The 20,858-nt window shown below is 37.7% G+C and overlaps 1 protein-coding gene and 1 pseudogene across 5 annotated transcripts in view; one reads left to right on the plus strand and one right to left on the minus strand.

Moving 5' to 3' along the window:
- Window positions 1-1,156: 1,156 nt before the first annotated feature.
- LOC125277199 lies at window positions 1,157-3,187 on the minus strand (annotated as a pseudogene).
- Window positions 3,188-5,856: 2,669 nt separating this feature from the next.
- The window catches only part of si:dkeyp-121d4.3, a 42,440-nt gene continuing 27,438 nt past the window's right edge, over window positions 5,857-20,858 (plus strand). For 4 of the 5 annotated variants that reach the window (XM_048205529.1, XM_048205524.1, XM_048205527.1 and 1 more), the window contains exons 1-6: window positions 5,858-6,797; window positions 11,375-11,476; window positions 11,563-11,687; window positions 11,794-11,836; window positions 12,439-12,564; window positions 12,666-12,764. In XM_048205529.1, coding sequence (XP_048061486.1) covers window positions 6,171-6,797; window positions 11,375-11,476; window positions 11,563-11,687; window positions 11,794-11,836; window positions 12,439-12,564; window positions 12,666-12,764 — 1,122 coding nt within the window. In that variant the 5' untranslated portion in view covers window positions 5,858-6,170. Of the gene's footprint in view, window positions 6,798-11,374; window positions 11,477-11,562; window positions 11,688-11,793; window positions 11,837-12,438; window positions 12,565-12,665; window positions 12,765-20,858 lie in introns of all 5 variants that reach the window. The other variant, XM_048205528.1, reaches the window with a different exon arrangement.

The raw sequence follows: 20,858 nt of genomic DNA on the forward strand, positions 1-20,858 counted from the left end.
TTACTACTGTAATAATTAAATATTTGTTTAGTTCTCACCAAAGCTCACGCTATATTGCTATAGATCATTAAACTGTTAGGCTGCCTCAGAAGTCTGTCCGAAATCAGTTTCATGAGGTGCCTTCATGCATAAACGCTGCCATACAAGTCATTCTCTTATAAGACAGCGAGGCAGCAAGACAGCTACCTAGGTTTTCAGAAGCAGCCAAAGAGACTGAGGGAAGTTAGCAAGGGAAGGGCATTTAAAAAACAAACTGGAATGCAACCCAAATCTTCCTCTTGCTTACTCTCTCCTCCCCCATCATAAGTGGATACACCCCTTACTGCTGATTGGCTACAAGACTAGGTTTGAGCCTCATCTGTAAAACTGGGGGAAATACTATTAAAATCAGATACTCTAACCCCTGGTTTCAAAGACAAGGCTTAAGCCTAGTTCCAGACAAAAATGCATGTTTGAGCCATTTTAACTGAAGGGAACTTGCATGGACAAAACTTACTAATGTACATTTAGAGACAAAACAGTGGTATTGACCCACTTTTTCTAAGGCACATTAAAAGCCAATTGAATGAAGGCCTAATTCTAGCTTAATCAAAGCCCTGTCTGTGAAACCAGGCCTAAGACTTTTACTCTAGTATTGGATTTGGTAACTTGGAAACATTTAAACATTTGGTTTCTGCATTTGGATACTCATGCCATTTGTGGAATTATGGACAGTTTCAAGACAGGCCCTGATAATGATACTGCAGCACTGTAGGAGCAATTTAGATGTCTTCAGTTATCTTGGCCTCCATAGTATCCAGCAAGCTTCAAGTTACACTGATCAGTTTCATAAGTCTTACAAATATCATGCACCTTTTTGTCTCTTCCAGCATAGTAAATTTAGGGTTTACCTTAAATTTGAGCATATTTTTGGAATCGTTCACATTTTACAGAGGCTGTTTGAAGCAGTTAGACACCATAAGCAAGCGAGTGATTGTTACATTAGTAATTGTGTTTAAACCAAACCAATCTCACATGAATCCTTCGCTACTCCGAAATGAAATTTCAGCTGAACTGTGGCTCAAATGATCCCTAAATGCCCAAGGACACAATCAACCCCAACTAAACCACATTTGAGCAAGGTTATGAAGGCGAAACTAGTCACAGAACCAAAAAGTTTTCAAATGCTTAAGTTTTATTTACTCAGATTACAAGTACATTTATCATCTTCAATATTCTTCTTCATCCTCCCCACAGTCTTCAGTGGAATCAGCACCAACCTCCTCATAGTCTTTCTCTAAGGCAGCCATGTCTTCCCGAGCCTCCGAGAACTCCCCTTCCTCCATCCCTTCACCCACATACCAGTGAACAAAAGCCCTCTTGGCATACATCAGGTCGAACTTGTGGTCCAGGCGACCCCATGCCTCTGCAATGGCGGTGGTGTTGCTTAGCATGCAGACAGCTCTCTGCACTTTGGCCAGATCCCCTCCTGGCACGACGGTCGGCGGCTGGTAGTTGATTCCCACCTTAAAACCAGTGGGACACCAGTCTACAAACTGGATGGAGCGCCGTGTCTTGATGTTGGCTATGGCGGCGTTGACGTCTTTTGGAACCACGTCACCACGGTAAAGCAAACAACAGGCCATGTACCTTTCCACGGCGAGGGTCACACTTCACCATCTGGTTTGCTGGCTCAAAGCAGGCATTTGTGATTTCCGGTACAGAGAGCTGCTCATGGTAGGCCTTTTCGGCCGAAATGATGGGGGAGTAGGTGACCAATGGAAAGTGAATGCGAGGGTACGGGACCAGGTTGGTCTGGAACTCTGTGAGGTCAACGTTTAGCGCACCGTCAAAGCGCAGTGACGCCGTAATGGAGGACACGATCTGGGCGATGAGCCTGTTCAGGTTAGTGTATGAGGGACGCTCGATATCGAGGTTTCGTTTACAGATGTCAAAGATGGCTTCATTATCAACCATGAAGGAGCAGTCCGAGTGCTCGAGAGTGGTGTGGGTCGTAAGGATCGAGTTGTAGGGCTCAACCACAGCTGTGCTGACTTGAGGGGCAGGATACACAGAGAACTCCAACTTCGACTTTTTACCGTAGTCGACAGACAGTCGCTCCATCAGCAGAGATGTGAAACCAGAGCCTGTTCCTCCACCAAAACTGTGGAAGATCAGGAACCCCTGCAAACCGGTGCACTGGTCCGCCTAGAGAGGAATCAGAGGGAGAGGTGGGTTTTTAAATACAGCCAGTAATCCTGCAAAGGACTTTAAAGGGTCAAATGTCCACAATAAATGCCACAGAAAAACCATTCTGGGTTCCCCAAGAACTTTTCAGTGAATAGCTCTTAGAAAAAAAAAAAAAAAAAAAAAAAAGTAGTGTGAAGAACATTTTATCTAATGAATATTGTGCAATGGCAAAGTTCTACTTTGCACTACTAGTTCATTTGTAGTGGACATTAGTAGTGCTCACCATTGCTCAACTCACCATTTTGCGCATCCGATCGAGCACAGAGTCTACGATCTCTTTGCCAATGGTATAGTGACCACGAGCATAATTATTGGCAGCATCCTCCTTGCCACTGATGAGCTGCTCAGGGTGGTACAGCTGTCGATAGTGTCCATTACGGATCTCATCTGCATTTCAAATCAAAGAGATAATATAAAGCTACAATGGACAAAGCAGTAGGAGTCTTGAATATGAATAAAGATAAAAAGCCTGAATTGAGTTCAGTCTCACCAACAACTGTCGGCTCCAGATCAATAAACACTGCACGAGGAACATACTTCCCAGCACCAGTTTCACTGAAGAAAGTGCCAAAAGAGGAGTCAGCCAATGAGCTTCCATCACCAACGATGGTCCCATCTGGCTGGAAGCCATGCTCCAAACAATACAGCTCCCAGCAAGAGTTACCCATCTGGATACCTGCTTGACCAATATGTATGGAGATGCACTCCCTCTGGTTTGACCAAAACAAGCACAAACAATAATCACAACTGCAATGAAGTAGTTAAGCAGTACCACAGTGAAGATGACAATCAATAAACTCACCATTGTGCTCAAGTATCACAGCAAGTAGGAACTAATTCAGAGCGTTTAAACTCTGGAAATATAAAACACAAACTAAGCTTCCAAAAGTTATTAACTGTTGCCTTTTTAAAAGAAATCACCTCCACAGCCACACCAAACCACCCACCTGATCTTCATTTATATAGGTGTCAAATTAGGGCGTGTCTCTTAATGAACTCTACCTGAGATAATGCTCAAAAAAGATAATTAACCCTGCAGATTCAAACAGAACAAGCTTGTGTTTTTTTAAAGTTGAGTTTACAAAAATAAAGTAATACTACAAACAGATTCCCAAAGGGCAGATTTTCTTGATTAAATATTTAGGCTATTTTAATTCATGTTTTGTAAGATTAAAATGTGTGATGATTTATGAACCAGTTTCAATAACTCAGTGAACATCACAAACAGGTTCATGTGTGAACATCAAGTTTGAAGTGATGTATGAAAAACTGCAAGACTGTTAAAGCCTCAGATCATGTCAGCAGGAGTCACTGAATATTTGCTGTTCCACAAGATTGAATATTGTCAAATCAGGGCAAAATTTAGTTATAGTACTTGAATAAGGGAAAGTATTTTTTCTACTTATTTGAAGTAAGTTTTCTACAGGTCTGTAAAATGAATAAATATTGCAATGTCTTTGCTATTACAAATTTCATTACACATACATTCTTAAAAACACAGGTTCTTTATTGGCATCGATGGTTCCATGAAGAACCTTTAACATCCATGGAGTCTTTCCAAAGATTCTTCAGATTTTAAGAAAAAATTGTTCTTTAAGAACTGTTCACAGAAAGGTTCTTTGAGGAACCCAAAATGGTTCCATGGCATCACAGTGAAAGCCCCTTTTGGAACCCCTTTTGTACACAGACTTCTTATCAGGTGTACTGATAGTGTAGGTCCCCTGAATGAAAATTATATATTTATAGATAAATTATTGTATTATATAGGGGCATGCCATGACATTTAAAACATTTACTTACAGCTGAAAGTATTGCTGTCTAATTAAAACGAAGAGACAACATTATTTATCTCTTTCAATATAATTTAATGTAATAATTCCTTAGAGACACCTGAAGACCACATGGTGCTTGGACCCTGATAATTGTAGCTATATGTATGTTTAAATTAGTATTACTCTGAGTCCTCAATATGTAAATAGCATGGTACATGAATTTGCTGACTATTGAGTAGCATGGCATATATTAAAGTATCATCATCATCATTATGGTATAATGATTATTTTCTTTGATTGTAAAAACACGTCTTTTGGAGATGTTGAACTGTATGGCACTCATGCATTCAGTCTGATTACATCTGCCTTTTTGCCTAAAGGCTTAAATATAACAAACTTTTGTCAATCATGTAACTTATATTGAAATATTTATTTTCTCTGAGACAATTTTTGTGAAGTAGTAAGCTAAAGCTATAATTTCTAAGTAGCTTGCCCAAAACTGGTCTTGTTTCACCATATCACTTCCACATATTCCTTAAATGATTCTAAACCTTTTATAATTTCTCCCCTTCACTTGCCAGACCAGGGCTGCTTAACTCCTAGTAATAAATTTACTGTCTATATATTGCATATTCCCTTTTAAAATGGTGCTTTATAGCGCAGGTAATTGTCACTTACAGCATATGAGTTAGTATCCATCTCTAAACTGTCACAAAAACTGAAGAAGACAATGATTTCATAGTCGTTTTGGTGGCTGGATTCTGCATGTGTCACCATCATAGTAACCACATGGAGTTATGAAGAAAAAAAATGTTTAACGAAAATAAACTCTATTTAAAATTAATATTCAGAATTAAAAAAAAAAAACATATTTAAGCTATATTTAAACTATATAAATGATTGCAAATCAAACAATAAGGAAAGTATGGTTCAATAGTGAACAGAAGAAACTTAACTAATCTATTGAACAAAAGCACATTTCCCATGGAGGTGAAAGTCGTTAAATTACCCATTAAAATAATATTTTTGTTAACAAAATGAGAGTCAGTTTTACATTACTACTTTCTTGTTTATTTTTTTTTAATGAAAATAGAACAATTTTACAAACATAGCATAAGACAATACAATGCAATGCAATACAAAATGCGACATTAATTAGTAACAAGGGATCCGAAAATAAAATCATAATATTTTAAGCATGTTAATGACTTTTTTGTTTTTTAACAATTTCAGAGAAGATATAAAACAATCAAATTCCACTAAAATACCTTAAACATTGGGGATGAATTTAAGCATTTTTGTTTATGTATAGGCCTATAAAATTTTGCCGGCAATATGAGTAAGTTAACAATGTATTCAAGACCTTTGTTAACATTGTTTTCATAGTACACAATAATATCCTTTCAAGAAAAACAGTATTTATCATTTACTAGATTAAAAATAAATTCTGCCATTTCCTTCCAAAAATGTTGGGTAATTTTACAATCAAAAAATTAATGTGTTAACACTTCTTTCTCATTTTTGCAAAAGGAGCAAATCATCAATATCAGAGTATCTTGAAATTATTGATTTAACAGAGTAGATGGTATGTAAAATTTTAAAATGTATTTCTTTAGTTTTGTTATTGATATAATATTTAAAGGGGATTAACCAAGCAGCCTTCCAATTAATATGATCAATAATAGAGTTTTCCTCTAGGTGTTATTTTATTTTGTTTTTGGAAAATAGTATAAATATGTTTGTTCTTGCATTTTTTATCAATCAGTTCAAGACCATTTAAAATTAACTTTGGTTTTGTCAATACTGTAGAGTTATAATGACTTTCTTGTTTATTTATGCACTCTTATTTTGAATCTGCTGCGTCACATCCGCTGGCCATTTGGATTGTTTGTGCTCATGGTGATGGTGAAGTGAGTGCGCGCGTGCAGCGGATAGTTGAACGTAGTTTGCGTCAAGTGAGTGGCTCATAACTCAAATCAAATGTATTAAAACAGTTTTATTATTTTAATAGTTTGCGTCGAAGCGGCGTAAACAGTATTATATCTGAATGGTTATGTGCGCAAATTAACGCGGTGGTGACACGGTTCGTCTGGCCCGCTAGCCGCTCACTGAGCAACTTGTGGCTGCTGTGCGTCACTGAGCAGTTCAGTAGTCACCAACTGTCGGAAAATGGGGAAAAACCGTAAGCGTTCGAAAGGAAATGGGAATGCTCCAACACCTGGACCACAGCATGGCATGCGTCCCGCAGCACCAGGACCTCCTCCACCCAGACCCCCTCCTCCTTCTCACGGCGGTTTTCGCGGTCCTGCTCCTGTCCGCCCCATGGGCCCACCTGGACAGAGGTTTCCTGGGCCCCATTGCGACTTCGGGCCCCCAAACCCCAGAATGATGATGATGGATAACATGGAGGGGGATAGACGGTTTATGCATGAAACACAGGGATTCATGATGCACGATGAGCCTTTCCACCCGATGGATTATCCTGACAGACATGAGTTCCGCCCTCCTTTTGATGGTCCTGATCCACGTTTCCAGCATCATTCAGAGTTTGGGAACAGACCACCAGAACCGCGGTTTTACCATCCAGAGCTTGAATGTGGACCGCGTTTCCGTTCTCCAGAGTTTTGTGAACGACCTCCAGACTTCTGCCCGTCTGAGTTTATGGGAAGACCCCCGAACTTCCACCCGTCTGAGTTTGAAGGCGGTCCGGGTTTCCACAGGATGAACCCTGGATTCGACCAAATGGAGCAGTATGGTCCAAGAGACCCGCATTTTGTGCCACAGATGGATGTACATGTAAGTTTTGATCGTCCTTATTTGTCATTGATGTTTTTGTCTCGAAATGTGGTTTAACACTGTCGCGCTAGCTGCTGTTGGGTCAATCACTTCGTAATAATGTAAACCAAGTGTTTGGATCTGGATTCTGATTCAGATTGTGATCGAATCATTAAAGGGATAGTTCACCCAAAAATGAAAATTCTGTCATTTACTCATCCTCAAGTTGTTCCAAACCTGAATTTCTTTCTTCTGCTGAACACCAAAGATGATATTTTGAAGAAAACAGGTTTTTTTAACCATTTTATTTATCAAAAATTATAACACGTTTAAACAACATTTTACATTTTCTATTATAAATAGATCAAATAAAGGAAGAAGAAATTAAAGGTGCAATATGTAATATTTTTGCAGTAAAATATCCAAAAACCACTAGGCCAGTGTTATATATTTTGTTCACTTAAGTACTTAAAATATCCCAGATTTTTCCAACTATTTGTAAATCGTGAGAAAATTGCAATTTTAACCAAGGCTCCGGGACGTGTGAGGAGTCGCCTGTCAATTGCGTCATACCCGCACTACCCTTGGTTTCCGGTTTTATTTTGTAGAAACCATGAAAACACCAAAGATGCTTTAATATATTACATGTTTTAATAGACAAGGGAACAACTGTTTTGATATATTTATAGACAGAAAACTAATTATTGTTATATAGCTCAACACATTTAGTCTTTTTTTCGATTTAACATGCTTTACCATGCCTCAGAGGAAAAACACTTTTGTCAAGTAGCTAACATACCATAATCAGATGCAGCTTTATTTTTAGTAACAGTAATACAGAATTTTCTCCATCATACAATACGTTTTAAAATTAATTGCATGACATTTATCAACACAAGCCATCCAGCATTTAATATGATATTCTAAAATCGATCTCCTGCAGTGTGTAACAGTTTCTCACAGCAGCCGCCGAGAGAACGCACAGAGTAAAGTTATAACATCAACACACTCGAATGTATCTAATATGATAAACAGAGCTGCGTTACCTCATACTCATAACCGTAAAAGCAGAAGCGGTGCCGGCGACTGTGTTATAATAAAAGTTCTGCTGCTCGTGAGGCGTGTTGCGCAATCGCTCCAGCTCCTCGTTCAGCTTCCACAACACTCGCTCCTGCTCTGTTTCATACTACAGTATCGTTAATAATCTAATCCATGAACATGAGTTCTTCCCAACTCCAATCCCTATTCTTTTGCACCGTCTGTTGAGATGGAGACCACATGTCCCAAGATTCCGCACTCAAACTTGGCGTCATCAAGCTACGCCTTTGTTTTGAATGGGCTTCTAGCGACCTCTAGCGGACAAAATTATTACATATTGTACCTTTTAAACTACTAATAATAGTAAAAAAAAAAGACTAAAAAAACCAAACAAAAACAACAACAACAAAAAAAAAAAAACAGCAATAACATATTTGTCTCTGTACTCTCAATGTCCATCAATTTCACAAAGGAGTCACCATCTAGACTCTCCAAAAAGTCATAGAACTCTTTCCAGATGGACCAAAAGGTATAAAGTTTTTTTTTTTTTTTTTTTTTCAGAAAATAGGTAACCTTTTATAAAGCAAGGTGTGAGGTCATCCCCTTTATTCATTGAGACACGCTAGGACTTTCTTCTTTTTTCCAAGTACACGCTATTACATGTTTAGCTTCTAGCAAATAGAGAATCAACAATAATCGCTCATGTTTGGTGATTTTAAAATTCAGAGGGCAGATATGCAATATACACAGCTTTGGATCAAGAGGAGTTCTTTTACCAATGATTTGGCTTATGATATTCAATATTTTAACCCAAAAGCAATTAACTTTAGTGCAATAAAGTTCCCTTCTCTTGTTTACATTTATAACACATATCAGGAATATTAGGGTTGAAATGATGTAATTTAACTGGAGTAATATATTGTCTACTTAGAGGTGTTATAGAGGATGTTTTGTTTTATACATTTTTGCAGTATTACTTGAAACTGTCTTTACTAACTGATAAAAGACTATTAGGTGCACTGAAAGTAATAACATCAATATACATCATCTGTGCACGAGGTAGGGCCTTAAAAACATCAGCCAATCTGGCTTGTCAATCACTGCCATTACGTTCCTTGTGAGAGACGTGCGCGCTCCAGTAACTTTCCTCAGGCGCTGCATGCAATGTTTTTGTCAGGAGTAACAACTGCAGATTATGAGTTACCTGCGGTGAGTCCGACATAATGAATCCACTAACAGACACAGCGAATGCAGGTGGTAAACAAACACTCGTGTTCCAATACTCGTGCACGAGTTTTGGGAGGCGTTCCCTTGAAATGAGCTGTGAAGGAGGGGGGGTTGTTCTTCTGCATGCGCTCATTTCAAAAACTCACTAACAGTCTTTGGTTTCTCAGTCGTCGAAAACATCCTCTATAACACCTTTAACCATTTATACTGAAGCAATCTCAAGTGGGTGTTCATTGTCTGAGTTTGGGCTTCCAAGCATGCTGTTTGCCATTCTTCCTCAGTTATTTCAGCCTGCAGATCAGACCGCCATGCTTGAAGTCTATCCTTAAATGATTCTTTAGATTTAGCAACAAACTGACCTCTTCCTTTCAAACAGTTTAGTGTGATGTTCTCCAAAGTAGAAAGAGTAGGCTCAGTTAGACTTTGGCCTTTTCAAGAAAACAGTTGATGGACCCATGGAAAAAAAAAAAAAAAAAAATACTATGGAAGTAAACTTGGGTCCATCAGTTGTTTGGTTACAGACATTCTTCAAAATATCTCCTTTTGGGTTCAGCAGAAGAAAGAAATTCATACAGGTTTGGAACAACTTCAGGGTAAGTAAATTCTGACATTATTTTCATTTTTGGGAGAACTATCCCTTTAATGCTTAAGTTTCTTTAACGATTCACACAAAGTTACTGAATGACTTCAGAAAGAGTTTTTCAGAATAGTTATTTAGCCCAGGGGTTTTCAATCTTTTATATGCCACTGCATGGACCTCCAAATATGATTATGTAATGTGACATGTGAGGAACACTCAATCTAAAATTTAAAATGCAACTATATTTAAGTATGGAAAAGTCTATATTATAAATATGTCGATTAAGTTAGTTTGTATTCGTCAAAATGAATAAAAACAATGAAGTGCAAACTCAGAATATTATGCAAACCTGCAATAATTAAATATGTTAAATCATGTAATGTAAATATGTAAACTTATAAATATAATGTATTAAAAAACAAGCAAGCAAGCCCAGCTAAGAAGAGAAAAAGTAACGCAACTTTACATAAAAAATAACTAATTAACCTAATTACTTTTTTTTTTTTAAGGGAGTAACGCAATTTTGTAATACATTACTTTTAAAAGTAACTTTCCCCAACACTGGTACTGAGATTTTAAAATAGCTTAAAGTTGGCATGAAACTGAAGTTCTTTTCTTCCCTGTTGTGACAGATATCAGAGTGAAAAAACAAGAAAAAAACATGGGGCGGGACTTTTTGTCCATTAGGGATTGATTGGATCATTGATGGTTGTGGTTTGCTATTTGTCGCCCTCATGCCATTAAACACTTAATCAGAGAAGAGATGTTGCTACAAGAGGGAAGGGAAGTTATTTTGATTAAAGATTATGAGGTCACGTGAGTTTTTAAGATATAATGATGCCCACAAGGGGTGTAACAAATTAGCTCTCGAGACAAGATGATACATGAGTGCATCCACGAAAACAAGACAATATTTTTACAATATTTTTAAGAAATCTTCAATGATGAAATGTATGACTGGAAAAAGTATTTTATTCGACTGAAAGTCACAAAACGCAAAACAACGCAGGTGCATTTTGAAATGTTTTAACTAATCTTAGTCTGTGACTAACAATTATTTCGGTAAATCATTCAATTATTTTGACAATTAATCGGATCATGTTTTTTTTTTGTAAATAGACAGTGAACAGTTTTTAAGTGAACAGTAGCCTTTAAAATGACTTAAAATGCATAACAATGAGGCAATAATAATTGCTTCAAATAAAGTATCGAAAGCAAATAATTGTATGGTTTTATTGAACAACACTGTTAAAATACATTATATAATATGCATAATATAAATGTAATCAACTTATGTACATTATGTATAACAACAAATGCCTACAGAGGGTGCCAATGGCCTAGTGATTGTTGTTGTTACACTTTACAGCAGATCAGATCCTTGTTTATTATTGGCCAAACAACATTTAATTAAAATGTCCACTTAATCCTTAATATTTGGCAACTTCAACTCAGAGCGAGGGTTTAAACTATTATTTTGAAATCGCGATGAACAACAATTTGCATATTTAGAAATTGATGTATTATCCTGTTTGCGTAGGCTTATAAATGACTTGCGTTACAAATATGGTGAAATGGCACATGACCCAGTCCCAGATGAACATTTTAACTTAAGCAACCCAAACATATGGTCACAGACTAATCATTTATAATAAACACTGCAATATTCCATTAAAAACAGTTGTCAATTTTATTTTCTAGTTGACTTTAATGTAGAATTAAGCAAATATTTTTTTTGTTTCATGTAAATAAGGGCAATCATGCATTTGGAGAGAGAGGAGGGTTTGCTGGACCTCCACTAGATTTCCGGGGCCCGGGTCCAGTGCAGCCACCACCTGAGGTGTTCAATGCCGTTGTAAGTTCACTCTTGTATTCAATTCAGTGCTAAATTATTGCTTTTGTTTGTATGAGCTTGTGGAAATGCAGTGCTTTTTATTTCAGAGCATGCCTCCTCCTGGAAAAGCATTTCCACCCCAACCTCCGAAGAAAAAAGATCAGCCGGCAAAGACTGAACCTCCTAAATCAATGGCATCAAAGATATCAACATTCAAGAATATATCTGCAAAGTAATTTATAGTCATACTTTTTTTTTGCTGGAAAATTGACAGTGGTTCTGAGAGAGGAGAGGTTGTAAACTGAAGAAGTAAACTGCCATATGTGTTTTTGTTTCAGCACTCCTCGTGGACGCTCATTGGGAGTCATTTCATTTATTGGCGTAAGTATTAATGATATTGTAAGTTATTAGTGTAACATTAATAATGAATAATGTGGTGAACATGTCAGTGTGTCTTACCAGATGGGATGCTAAACCGCGCTGAGTTTTTGTCCTAACCCGCTGTGACAGGCAATATGCAACACAAAACACGTTTTGTATTATATTAAAATGGTTTAATTTTAGTATCATTGTGCATGATGTTAATAGCCGTAATGAAAGCAATGCATAATTTACCTGTTAAAGGAAACAAGAACATCCAAACTATGAACTCTGTAACCACAAAAAAATATATTACATGACAAATATTGTATAAGTCTCTGATTATGTATTTTGAATAATGTTGAATATTGTCATGTGGTGTGGACGGAATCTTATCACGTTGGGTTTAGTTTAGTACCTTCCAGCTGAAAATCTTTGCTGACCAATCAGAAGTCAGGACTGGAATTATATGTTTTAGGATGCTTTTTTTTTAATCCATTATTTTCTGAGTAACATTTAAAACCATTTAAAATGACTCTTGTGCTACGTTTATTTAAATGAATTTATTTCTTGCTTTTTGATTATCAAACATTTTGATAGCACTGTTTTTCATTTCCCCTCAGAATAATTGTGGTTTCATTGAACGGGAGGATTTGAAGAAATTCTCTTTTGTTTTTGATGCCTTTTTTGGAAACCGAGCTCACTTGGTGCCTGGGGTTAAAGTGCATTTCACAGTAGTGAAAAATCTGGTAAGTGTTTATATATGTGATAAAATACCAGAATTCATTTGAAGCATTTAGTGTGTTGAAAATGTTCTAATTTTTGTACTTAAAACTGCTTGTAATGTCAGGGAAAAGAATGTGCAGTTGACGTGAAAGTGGCACCAGGAGGAACAGATGACATTGACAGTACGGTGTATGAAGGCGTAGTTATCACAACCCTTCCTGATGTGAGTAAAAGTCACATTAGTACTTTTTGTCCAATCAAGAAATGGAAGATGGGGCAAGTTATCTATCCATGGTATCTAAGGGTCACCATCTGCTTTCGTTTTATGCTTAGAAGATTAGAAGCATGATCATACATTACAGTACTACATTCTCTTGAATAAATGATTCGATGACAAACACATTTTTAACATTCATTTGTTGCCACCTAGTGGCAAAACAATGCAAACGATACAGTCATTATTTGAAGCGTCGTTTTCAAAAAGTAGACCTACCAACCTGTACTCATTTTGCATAGTGGGTATGCATTTGACCTCAAGGTACGCTGGTACAATTTGTCACTCTAAACTATGCAAAAACCTGGTGATGCCTTTGTAAGCGCAGTACTCAAATCAAAAAGAAGAAGAGTTCGACCAATCATAGTGCTGTGTTCATTCCCCAAATAGCAAGCGAGGATGATTGACAAATGTGTTGGGCCTATCATTAAAAAAAGACTGCAAATCGACAGCAACACAAAATCCCGCTCTACCCCCTATCCACTCCCGCTGTCTTACTGAGGACAGTACAGTAGTCATGGTACTTTTTAAAGTCTCTGTAAAGTCATTTTAAAGTATGTGTTCTGAGTTTGTCACACCGCAGAAAAATGTGTTATTAACCACCCAGCCAAATTTAAATGATTAAAAAAATCTGCAAGTAAATGAAATAAGTTATCAAAATCTCGAAAAAATAGGCAGCGCTCTCTGCTCTCAAACGCTGGGGGCGTGTCCGCTGTCGGCACTGAAACCACACCCACTCGCGAGAGCTGCAGCCTCAACTTACTTGTCTAATGAGTCAAACATACTGATGCATATAAAAAGAATCATTTTTAGAGGGTTGCAAATTTTAGTAGAGTTACTGTGGACTACCTACTAATTATAACATAAGCAAACTCAGCAACTTACACTCATTGGTGGGCACGAACTGCCGACTGTTGTCGAGTCGACAAATGACGGCGCCGCGAGACGGGAGGCTGAAGGCCGGGGCGGGAGAGACTCTGTCCGGCCCCATATATCATCGGTTATCGGTGGGACGGTAGGAAGGCCGAGGCGGGGTCTGTACAGTCACATTCACCAAAAACAGCGGATTATCTGTGAATCCCAGCTGTCTGATGAAAGTTTGTAAAATTATCCGGTGTAGAACGATCACTTTAGAATCCTTCATATCATCGTTTTAGGAAATTTAAATAAGGAGACCGAGCATATTGTATATTAAAACAACCATGTAATATGCATTTGCGTGACGAAGGCATTACTAGCTAAATGTGCAAAGGGCTGTATAACTGTAATGACACTTGAGATTGAGCGAGTGAACCGCTGTAGAGTTAGAGGCGGCGCCACGCTCGGTGCGTCATCGACAGTTATATAGTGTTAGGGGAGGGGCTATGCTCGGGGTCCAAGTGCGTCATCAGACCCCCGTTTTAGCTCCGCCCAAAAAATCCTGAGCAGAGACTTGGTGAAAAACTGTTTAACGCTCTAACTTCACAATTAAGCATTACACAATTCACAGACTTTGTAATGTGTTTCAGCAATACATTTGTAACATTTATAAAGTGTTTAGAAAGAATTCTCAGAATTGACTTTAAACAGGTTGGGGTGGATGTCAAGTCAAGTCAAATTTATTTATATAGCGCTTTTACAATTGGTAATTGTTTCAAAGCAGCTTTACATATTAGAAGCACAGAAAAAAGGGAAGTGGTTAAAAATAAGCTGTACAAACAAGCGTGGTAATATGTAACGTATACAAGATGGTGCTACATTAAGCCAATGTCGGCTGACTCCCAGGGGTGGAAAAAACCCCCTAGGAGAAAAACCCAGCGTGTTAACACTGGGGAAAAAAGTCCTAGGAGGGAAAAAACCCCTTGGAAGATATATATAATATATGTAAATGGATATGGAGATCAAAATCTGAATTATACATTTTTATTCTAGAGATTAAAAATAGATTATATATAAATATATGTAAGCGGATACGGGGATTAAAAATCTGAATTATAGATGCAGCCAGAACTGGATCTGTAGGCCCATTGTCTCCTGGGCTACGTTGTAGTCAGGTCCAGACACAGGTTCTCCATCTGATCTGGATACGGCCTGGATCCAGCACCCGGCAAACCTCAGGATAAGCAGAGAGACAGATATTAGCGTAGATGCCATTCTTATTCTGATGTACAGGTATATCTAGTGTTATAGGAAATGTTCTCGGTTCCGGCCGACCTAATTATTGCAGCGTAACAATCCTTTAACGGATTTGAAAAATGTTAATGTATTGATAATGTGTTATGTGTATGCAAGAGCAAAGAGATGTGTTTTTAGTCTAGATTTAAACTGACAGAGTGTGTCTGCTTCCCGAACAATGCTAGGAAGATTGTTCCAGAGTTTAGGTGCTAAATAGGAAAAGGATCTGCCGCCTTCAGTTGATTTTGATATTCTGGGTATTATCAACTGGCCTGAATTCTGAGATCGCAATAAACGTGAAGGACTATAATGCATTAAGAGCTCACTTAGGTACTGGGGAGCTAAACCATTTAGAGCTTTATAAGTAAGTAGCAAGATTTTAAAATCTATACGATGTTTAATAGGGAGCCAATGTAATGTTGACAGAACTGGGCTAATATGGTCATACTTTCTGGTTCTAGTAAGAACTCTAGCTGCCGCATTTTGGACCAACTGTAGTCTGTTTAAAAGCCGAGCAGAACAACCACCCAGTAGAGCGTTACAATAATCTAGTCTTGAGGTCATGAATGCATGAACCAACTGTTCCGCATTTGTCATTGAGAGCATATGTCGTAATTTAGATATATTTTTTAGATGGAAGAAGGCGGTTTTACAGATACTAGAAACATGACTTTCAAATGAAAGATTGGTATCGAAGAGCACACCCAGGTTCCTAACTGAGGACGAAGGTTTAATGGAGCACCCGTCAAGTGTTAGAGAGTATTCAAGGTTTTTTCGTGAGGAAGTTTTTGGTCCAAAGATTAGGATATCAGTTTTTTCTGAATTTAATAATAAGAAATTTCTTGTCATCCAGTTTTTAATGTCAGCTATGCATTCTGTTAGTTTTGTGAATTTGTAGGTTTCGTCAGGGCGCGAGGAAATATAGAGCTGAGTATCGTCAGCGTAGCAGTGAAAACTAACACCATGCTTCCTAATTATCTAATTACAGAGTGAAAAGCAACGGTCCTAGTACTGAGCCTTGTGGTACTCCATATTGAACTTGTGATCGATACGACATCTCTTCATTAACTACTACAGACTGATAACGGTCAGATAAGTACGATTTGAACCATGCCAAAGCAATTCCACTAATGCCAATATAGTTTTCAAGTCTTTTTAAAAGAATGTTGTGATCGATAGTGTCAAAAGCAGCACTGAGATCTAATAACACTAATAGAGAAATACAGCCACGATCGGATGATAAGAGTAGATCGTTTGTAACTCTAACGAGAGCAGTCTCAGTACTATGGTATGGTCTAAATCCTGACTGGAAATCCTCACAGATTCCATTTCTTTCTAAAAAGGAGCACAGTTGTGTTGAAACTGCCTTTTCTAGTATCTTTGACAGAAAAGGTAGATTCGAGATTGGCCTGTAATTTACTAAATCTCTCGGATCTAGTTGAGGTTTTTTAATAAGAGGTTTAATAATAGCCTGCTTAAAGGTTTTTGGCACGTATCCTAGTGTTAAGGATGAATTAATTATATCAAGAAGTGGACCTACGACCTCTGGAAGCATTTCTTTCAGTAGTTTAGTCGGCATTGGGTCTAACATACATGTCGTGGATTTTGATGATTTGATAAGTTTAGATAATTCTTCCTCTCCTATAGCGGCGAATGATTCTAGTTTTACCTCAGGGACACTACAGTGCACTGTCTGAAGCGAAACTGTGGACGGTTGCATGTTTTTAATTTTCTCTCTAATATTATCTATCTTGCAAGTAAAGAAGTTCATAAAGTCATTACTGCTGTGCTCTATGGAAACGTCAGCAGTTGAATCTCTGTTTCTAGTTAATTTAGCCACTGTGTCAAATAAATACCTAGGATTATGTTTGTTTTCTATTAAGAGATTTGAAAAATAAGTAGATCTAGTATTTCTTATAGTCGTTCTGTACTCAATCATTTTTTCTTTCCACGAAAGGCGAAAAACTTCTAGTTTTGTTTTCTTCCAACTACGTTCAGCTTTTCTCACAGCTCGTTTTAGAGCCCGAGTGTGCTCATCATACCACGGCGTTGGATTAGTTTCCTTAATCTTCTTTAGACGTAAAGGAGCGACTGCATCTAATGTGCTGGAAAAGAGAGAGCCAATAGTTTCTGTTGCAGCATCGAGTTCTTCTAAGTTGTCAGGTATACTAAGGCGATGAAACTGCTCGGGGAGATTATTTATAAAGCAATCTTTAGTGGTAGACGTGATGGTTCTACGATATTTATGGCTGGGTGGTGGTTTTGTAGCCTTGGCTAATTGTATTATACACGAGACTAAATAATGATCTGATATATCATCGCTCTGCTGTAGAATTTCAACAGCATCAATATCAATTCCATGCGACAGTATTAGATCTAGGGTATGATTACGACAATGAGTGGGTCCTGACACGTGTTGTCTAACTCCAATAGAGTTTAAAATGTCTGCAAATGCCAATCCAAATGCGTCTTTATTATTATCTACATGGATATTAAAATCACCAACAACAAGGACTTTATCCGCAGCCAGTACTAACTCTGATATAAAATCAGCAAATTCTTTGATAAAGTCATTATGGTGCCCTGGTGGCCTGTATACAGTAGCCAGCACAAATGTCAACTCACATAATGTTACATAAAGCACCATCACTTCAAAGGAATTATATTTGAAATTCTTTTGAATGATTCTGAATATATTACTATAAATTACAGCAACACCTCCCCCTTTGCCTTTCTGTCGAGGATTGTGTCGATAATCATAACCTTGAGGACTAGACTCATTTAAAGTAATGTAATCGTCTGGTTTTAGCCAGGTTTCTGTCAAACACAGCAAGTCTAGTTTATTATCTGTGATAATTTCATTTACAATAAGTGCTTTTGAAGAAATAGATCTAATATTCAGTAACCCAAGCTTTATCATTTGTTTATCTGATTTATCTGTGATTTTCATTTTTTGAACATCAATTAAATTTTTACCCTTAAAAGGTTTCGGAAGTTTTTTGTATTTACTAGTTCGAGGTACAGACACAGTCTCTATGTGATAATATCTAGGTGAAAGAGTTTCTATGTGCTGTGAATTATTTGAGTTCTGTGATGTGAGGCGGCTAGCAGACGGTCGGTTTAGCCAGTTTGTCTGCGTCCTGATCTGGGCCCTGGTTTGTCATGTTTCAGCTCTAAGACTATTTGCCAAATTTCTAGATAGAAGAGCAGCACCATCCCGGGAGGGATGAATACCATCTCTTTTCAACAGATCAGGTCTGCCCCAAAAGCTTTTCCAATTGTCTATGAAACCTATATTATTCTGCGGACACCACTTAGACAGCCAGCCATTGAGTGATGATAACCTGCTAACTATCTCATCACTCCGACGAACAGGAAGAGGGCCAGAACAAATTACTTCTGCTGACATTGAATTTGTGAGTTCACACACCTCTTTAATGTTAATTTTAGTGATCTCCGACTGGCGAAGTCGAACATCATTTGTGCCGACGTGGATAATGATTTTAGAATATTTACGTTTAGCATTAGCCAGCACTTTTAAATTTGCTTTGATGTCAGGTGCTCTGGCCCCCGGCAAACATGTGACTATGGTGGCTGGTGTCTCTATTTTCACGTTCCGTGTAATAGAATCGCCAATAACTTGGGCACTTTCAACAGGATTCTCAGTGGGTGCGTCACTGAGTGGGGAGAACCTGTTTGATGTTCTAATCGGAACGGAAGAGTGGTGTTTGTTCTTGCCATTATGCCGCCTCACAGTCACCCAGTTAGCCTGCTGCGTGGCTTCTACAACCGGAACCGAATGTGCAGTGTTTACTAGGCTAGTCGCATCCAAAGCAGTATCTAAGGCCCTTTCATTCTCACTATCCTCAATTAAAGTTTGGATGCGTGTCTCTAATTCTGAGATTCTCTCTGTCAGCCTGACAATATCCCTGCATTTATCACATGTGTAAGTCTCACTGCTGACAGAAAGAGCTAAGCTGTACATGTTGCATTTAATACACATGATAATCGTCGGACATGACTGACCGTGTGTTTGATGAACGCCGTCCGAAAAACTGCAACGCACACGGGACTCGCTGGCTGGATGTCTCGGTCACTTGCCGGTGCCTGGGGCAAGGGTGATGTGCGGGACGCTGTACCTCGCGGTGGATCGATGAATGCCGGGCAGCAACGTCTCCACAGCTTCCCGATCTGGCGAGGACAGATCAGAATAACATACATCTGATAAATCCGCCATTAAATCGACAAGGAAGGTTGGTTTAGAGGAAAAAAGAAAGTAGACGGTAGCTAGCAGGCTATGGCTAACACTAGGTGATTACGCTGGTGGATTGCTAGTAATAAATCGTTCCGTTTAGTAATACTATGCAATAGGTTAAGTAATCTAGTGAAAAATAAGAAAGTTATATTATGTGAATAGGAATAAAGAGAAGGATTTAGGATAAACTCCACGAAGCTCCGAGCGTAGGTCAGACAGCAGGCAGGCAGCAGCGTTGAGCAGCTACCTACACACGTCTCACACACACCAATGTGGAAAGTTGAAAAGTTGAAATATTGAATTAAGTTAAAGCATGGATTGTTATTGTTTACTAAAGTACCTAATTATGTTACATATTTATTTTGAATGAAAACTAGCACATTAGTTACTTATGGATTAAAAAGTACCGTTGTCTCAGTGCTGCGCGAACACTCTCACAAACACTTGTAAACACACACACACACACACACACACACACACACACACACACACACACACACACACACACACACACACACACACACACACATACACACAGAGAGAGAGAAGGTAATTGTAAAATTTTAAATTTTGTTCATGCTTGTGTTTTTTCTGTCAGTGTCAGAAAGCATTTTGTATTATCCATCCGTGTTATTTAAATTCATTAAATGACGGATGCTTTACCGTTAACACAACCCCTTGTTATATGTCGGACTCGGCTAACTTATACTTGATATTCTTTTTAGAATAAGTGATTAGTTTTGCTTATTGGTCCTGTCTATTCATTGTCATATGTTTCCTATAAATATGTTTGTATTGGCTAATGATTGTTCAGCTAATTTTTGTCTTGTTTATAATGTGCAGTGATCAAATGCAAAGACAGCATGTCACAAATATAAACCCTTTTTTCTGTGGGATTTATCATATTTGGATACTGAAATAATAAATTAAGTATTTTAAATGAATCACATGTACACACAATGTTCTAATTTGTTACTGGTTTCTTAATTTTAGACTAGTTGACTAGTCATTACAAAATCTGTTTAAACAACTGTCAGTTTCATAGCGCACTTGCCTTATGTAAATACTTGAAATTGCAAACAAAAAAATTTTCCATTTATATTAATTGAATGCGATTCACTCGTGGTTATGTTTGTATAAGCACAAATTATGCAATGCATTATTAATCATGAATAAACGTGGCACAAAAGCATCATGTTTATACTGTTTACAACATGTGCGTCAGCGGCAATATTTCATACAGATACTTGGAATAGTTTGGTCTCTAACTGAAACAAATAAGCTTGTATTCTTCTATTTGAGACGTTTTCAACGATATATGACATGGATTTTATGTACAAGGATTTTACAGATCACATTTTCATGTAAAGCGGTTATTTTTTCCCCACTATGAAAGTAGAGCACTTTTAATATGTCAGCAAATTTAAAAGCACTTGATAAGTGTTGGTCACATTCCCTATATTCACTGTAAAGTCAAGCTTCTAAGCTTTAAAACGACACCTGTTTTGTTATGTAAGTGGTTAAGTAACATGATACCTTTAGTAGCACCCCTCGCTTCAGATTAAAGAGGTTAAGGTTAACGATTAATTGTTGGTTAATTTTAGCAATGATCGATTATGGGAATTTATGTAAAT

Source organism: Megalobrama amblycephala, linkage group LG10 (genome assembly GCF_018812025.1).
Source record: "Megalobrama amblycephala isolate DHTTF-2021 linkage group LG10, ASM1881202v1, whole genome shotgun sequence".
Taxonomy (NCBI): domain Eukaryota; kingdom Metazoa; phylum Chordata; class Actinopteri; order Cypriniformes; family Xenocyprididae; genus Megalobrama; species Megalobrama amblycephala.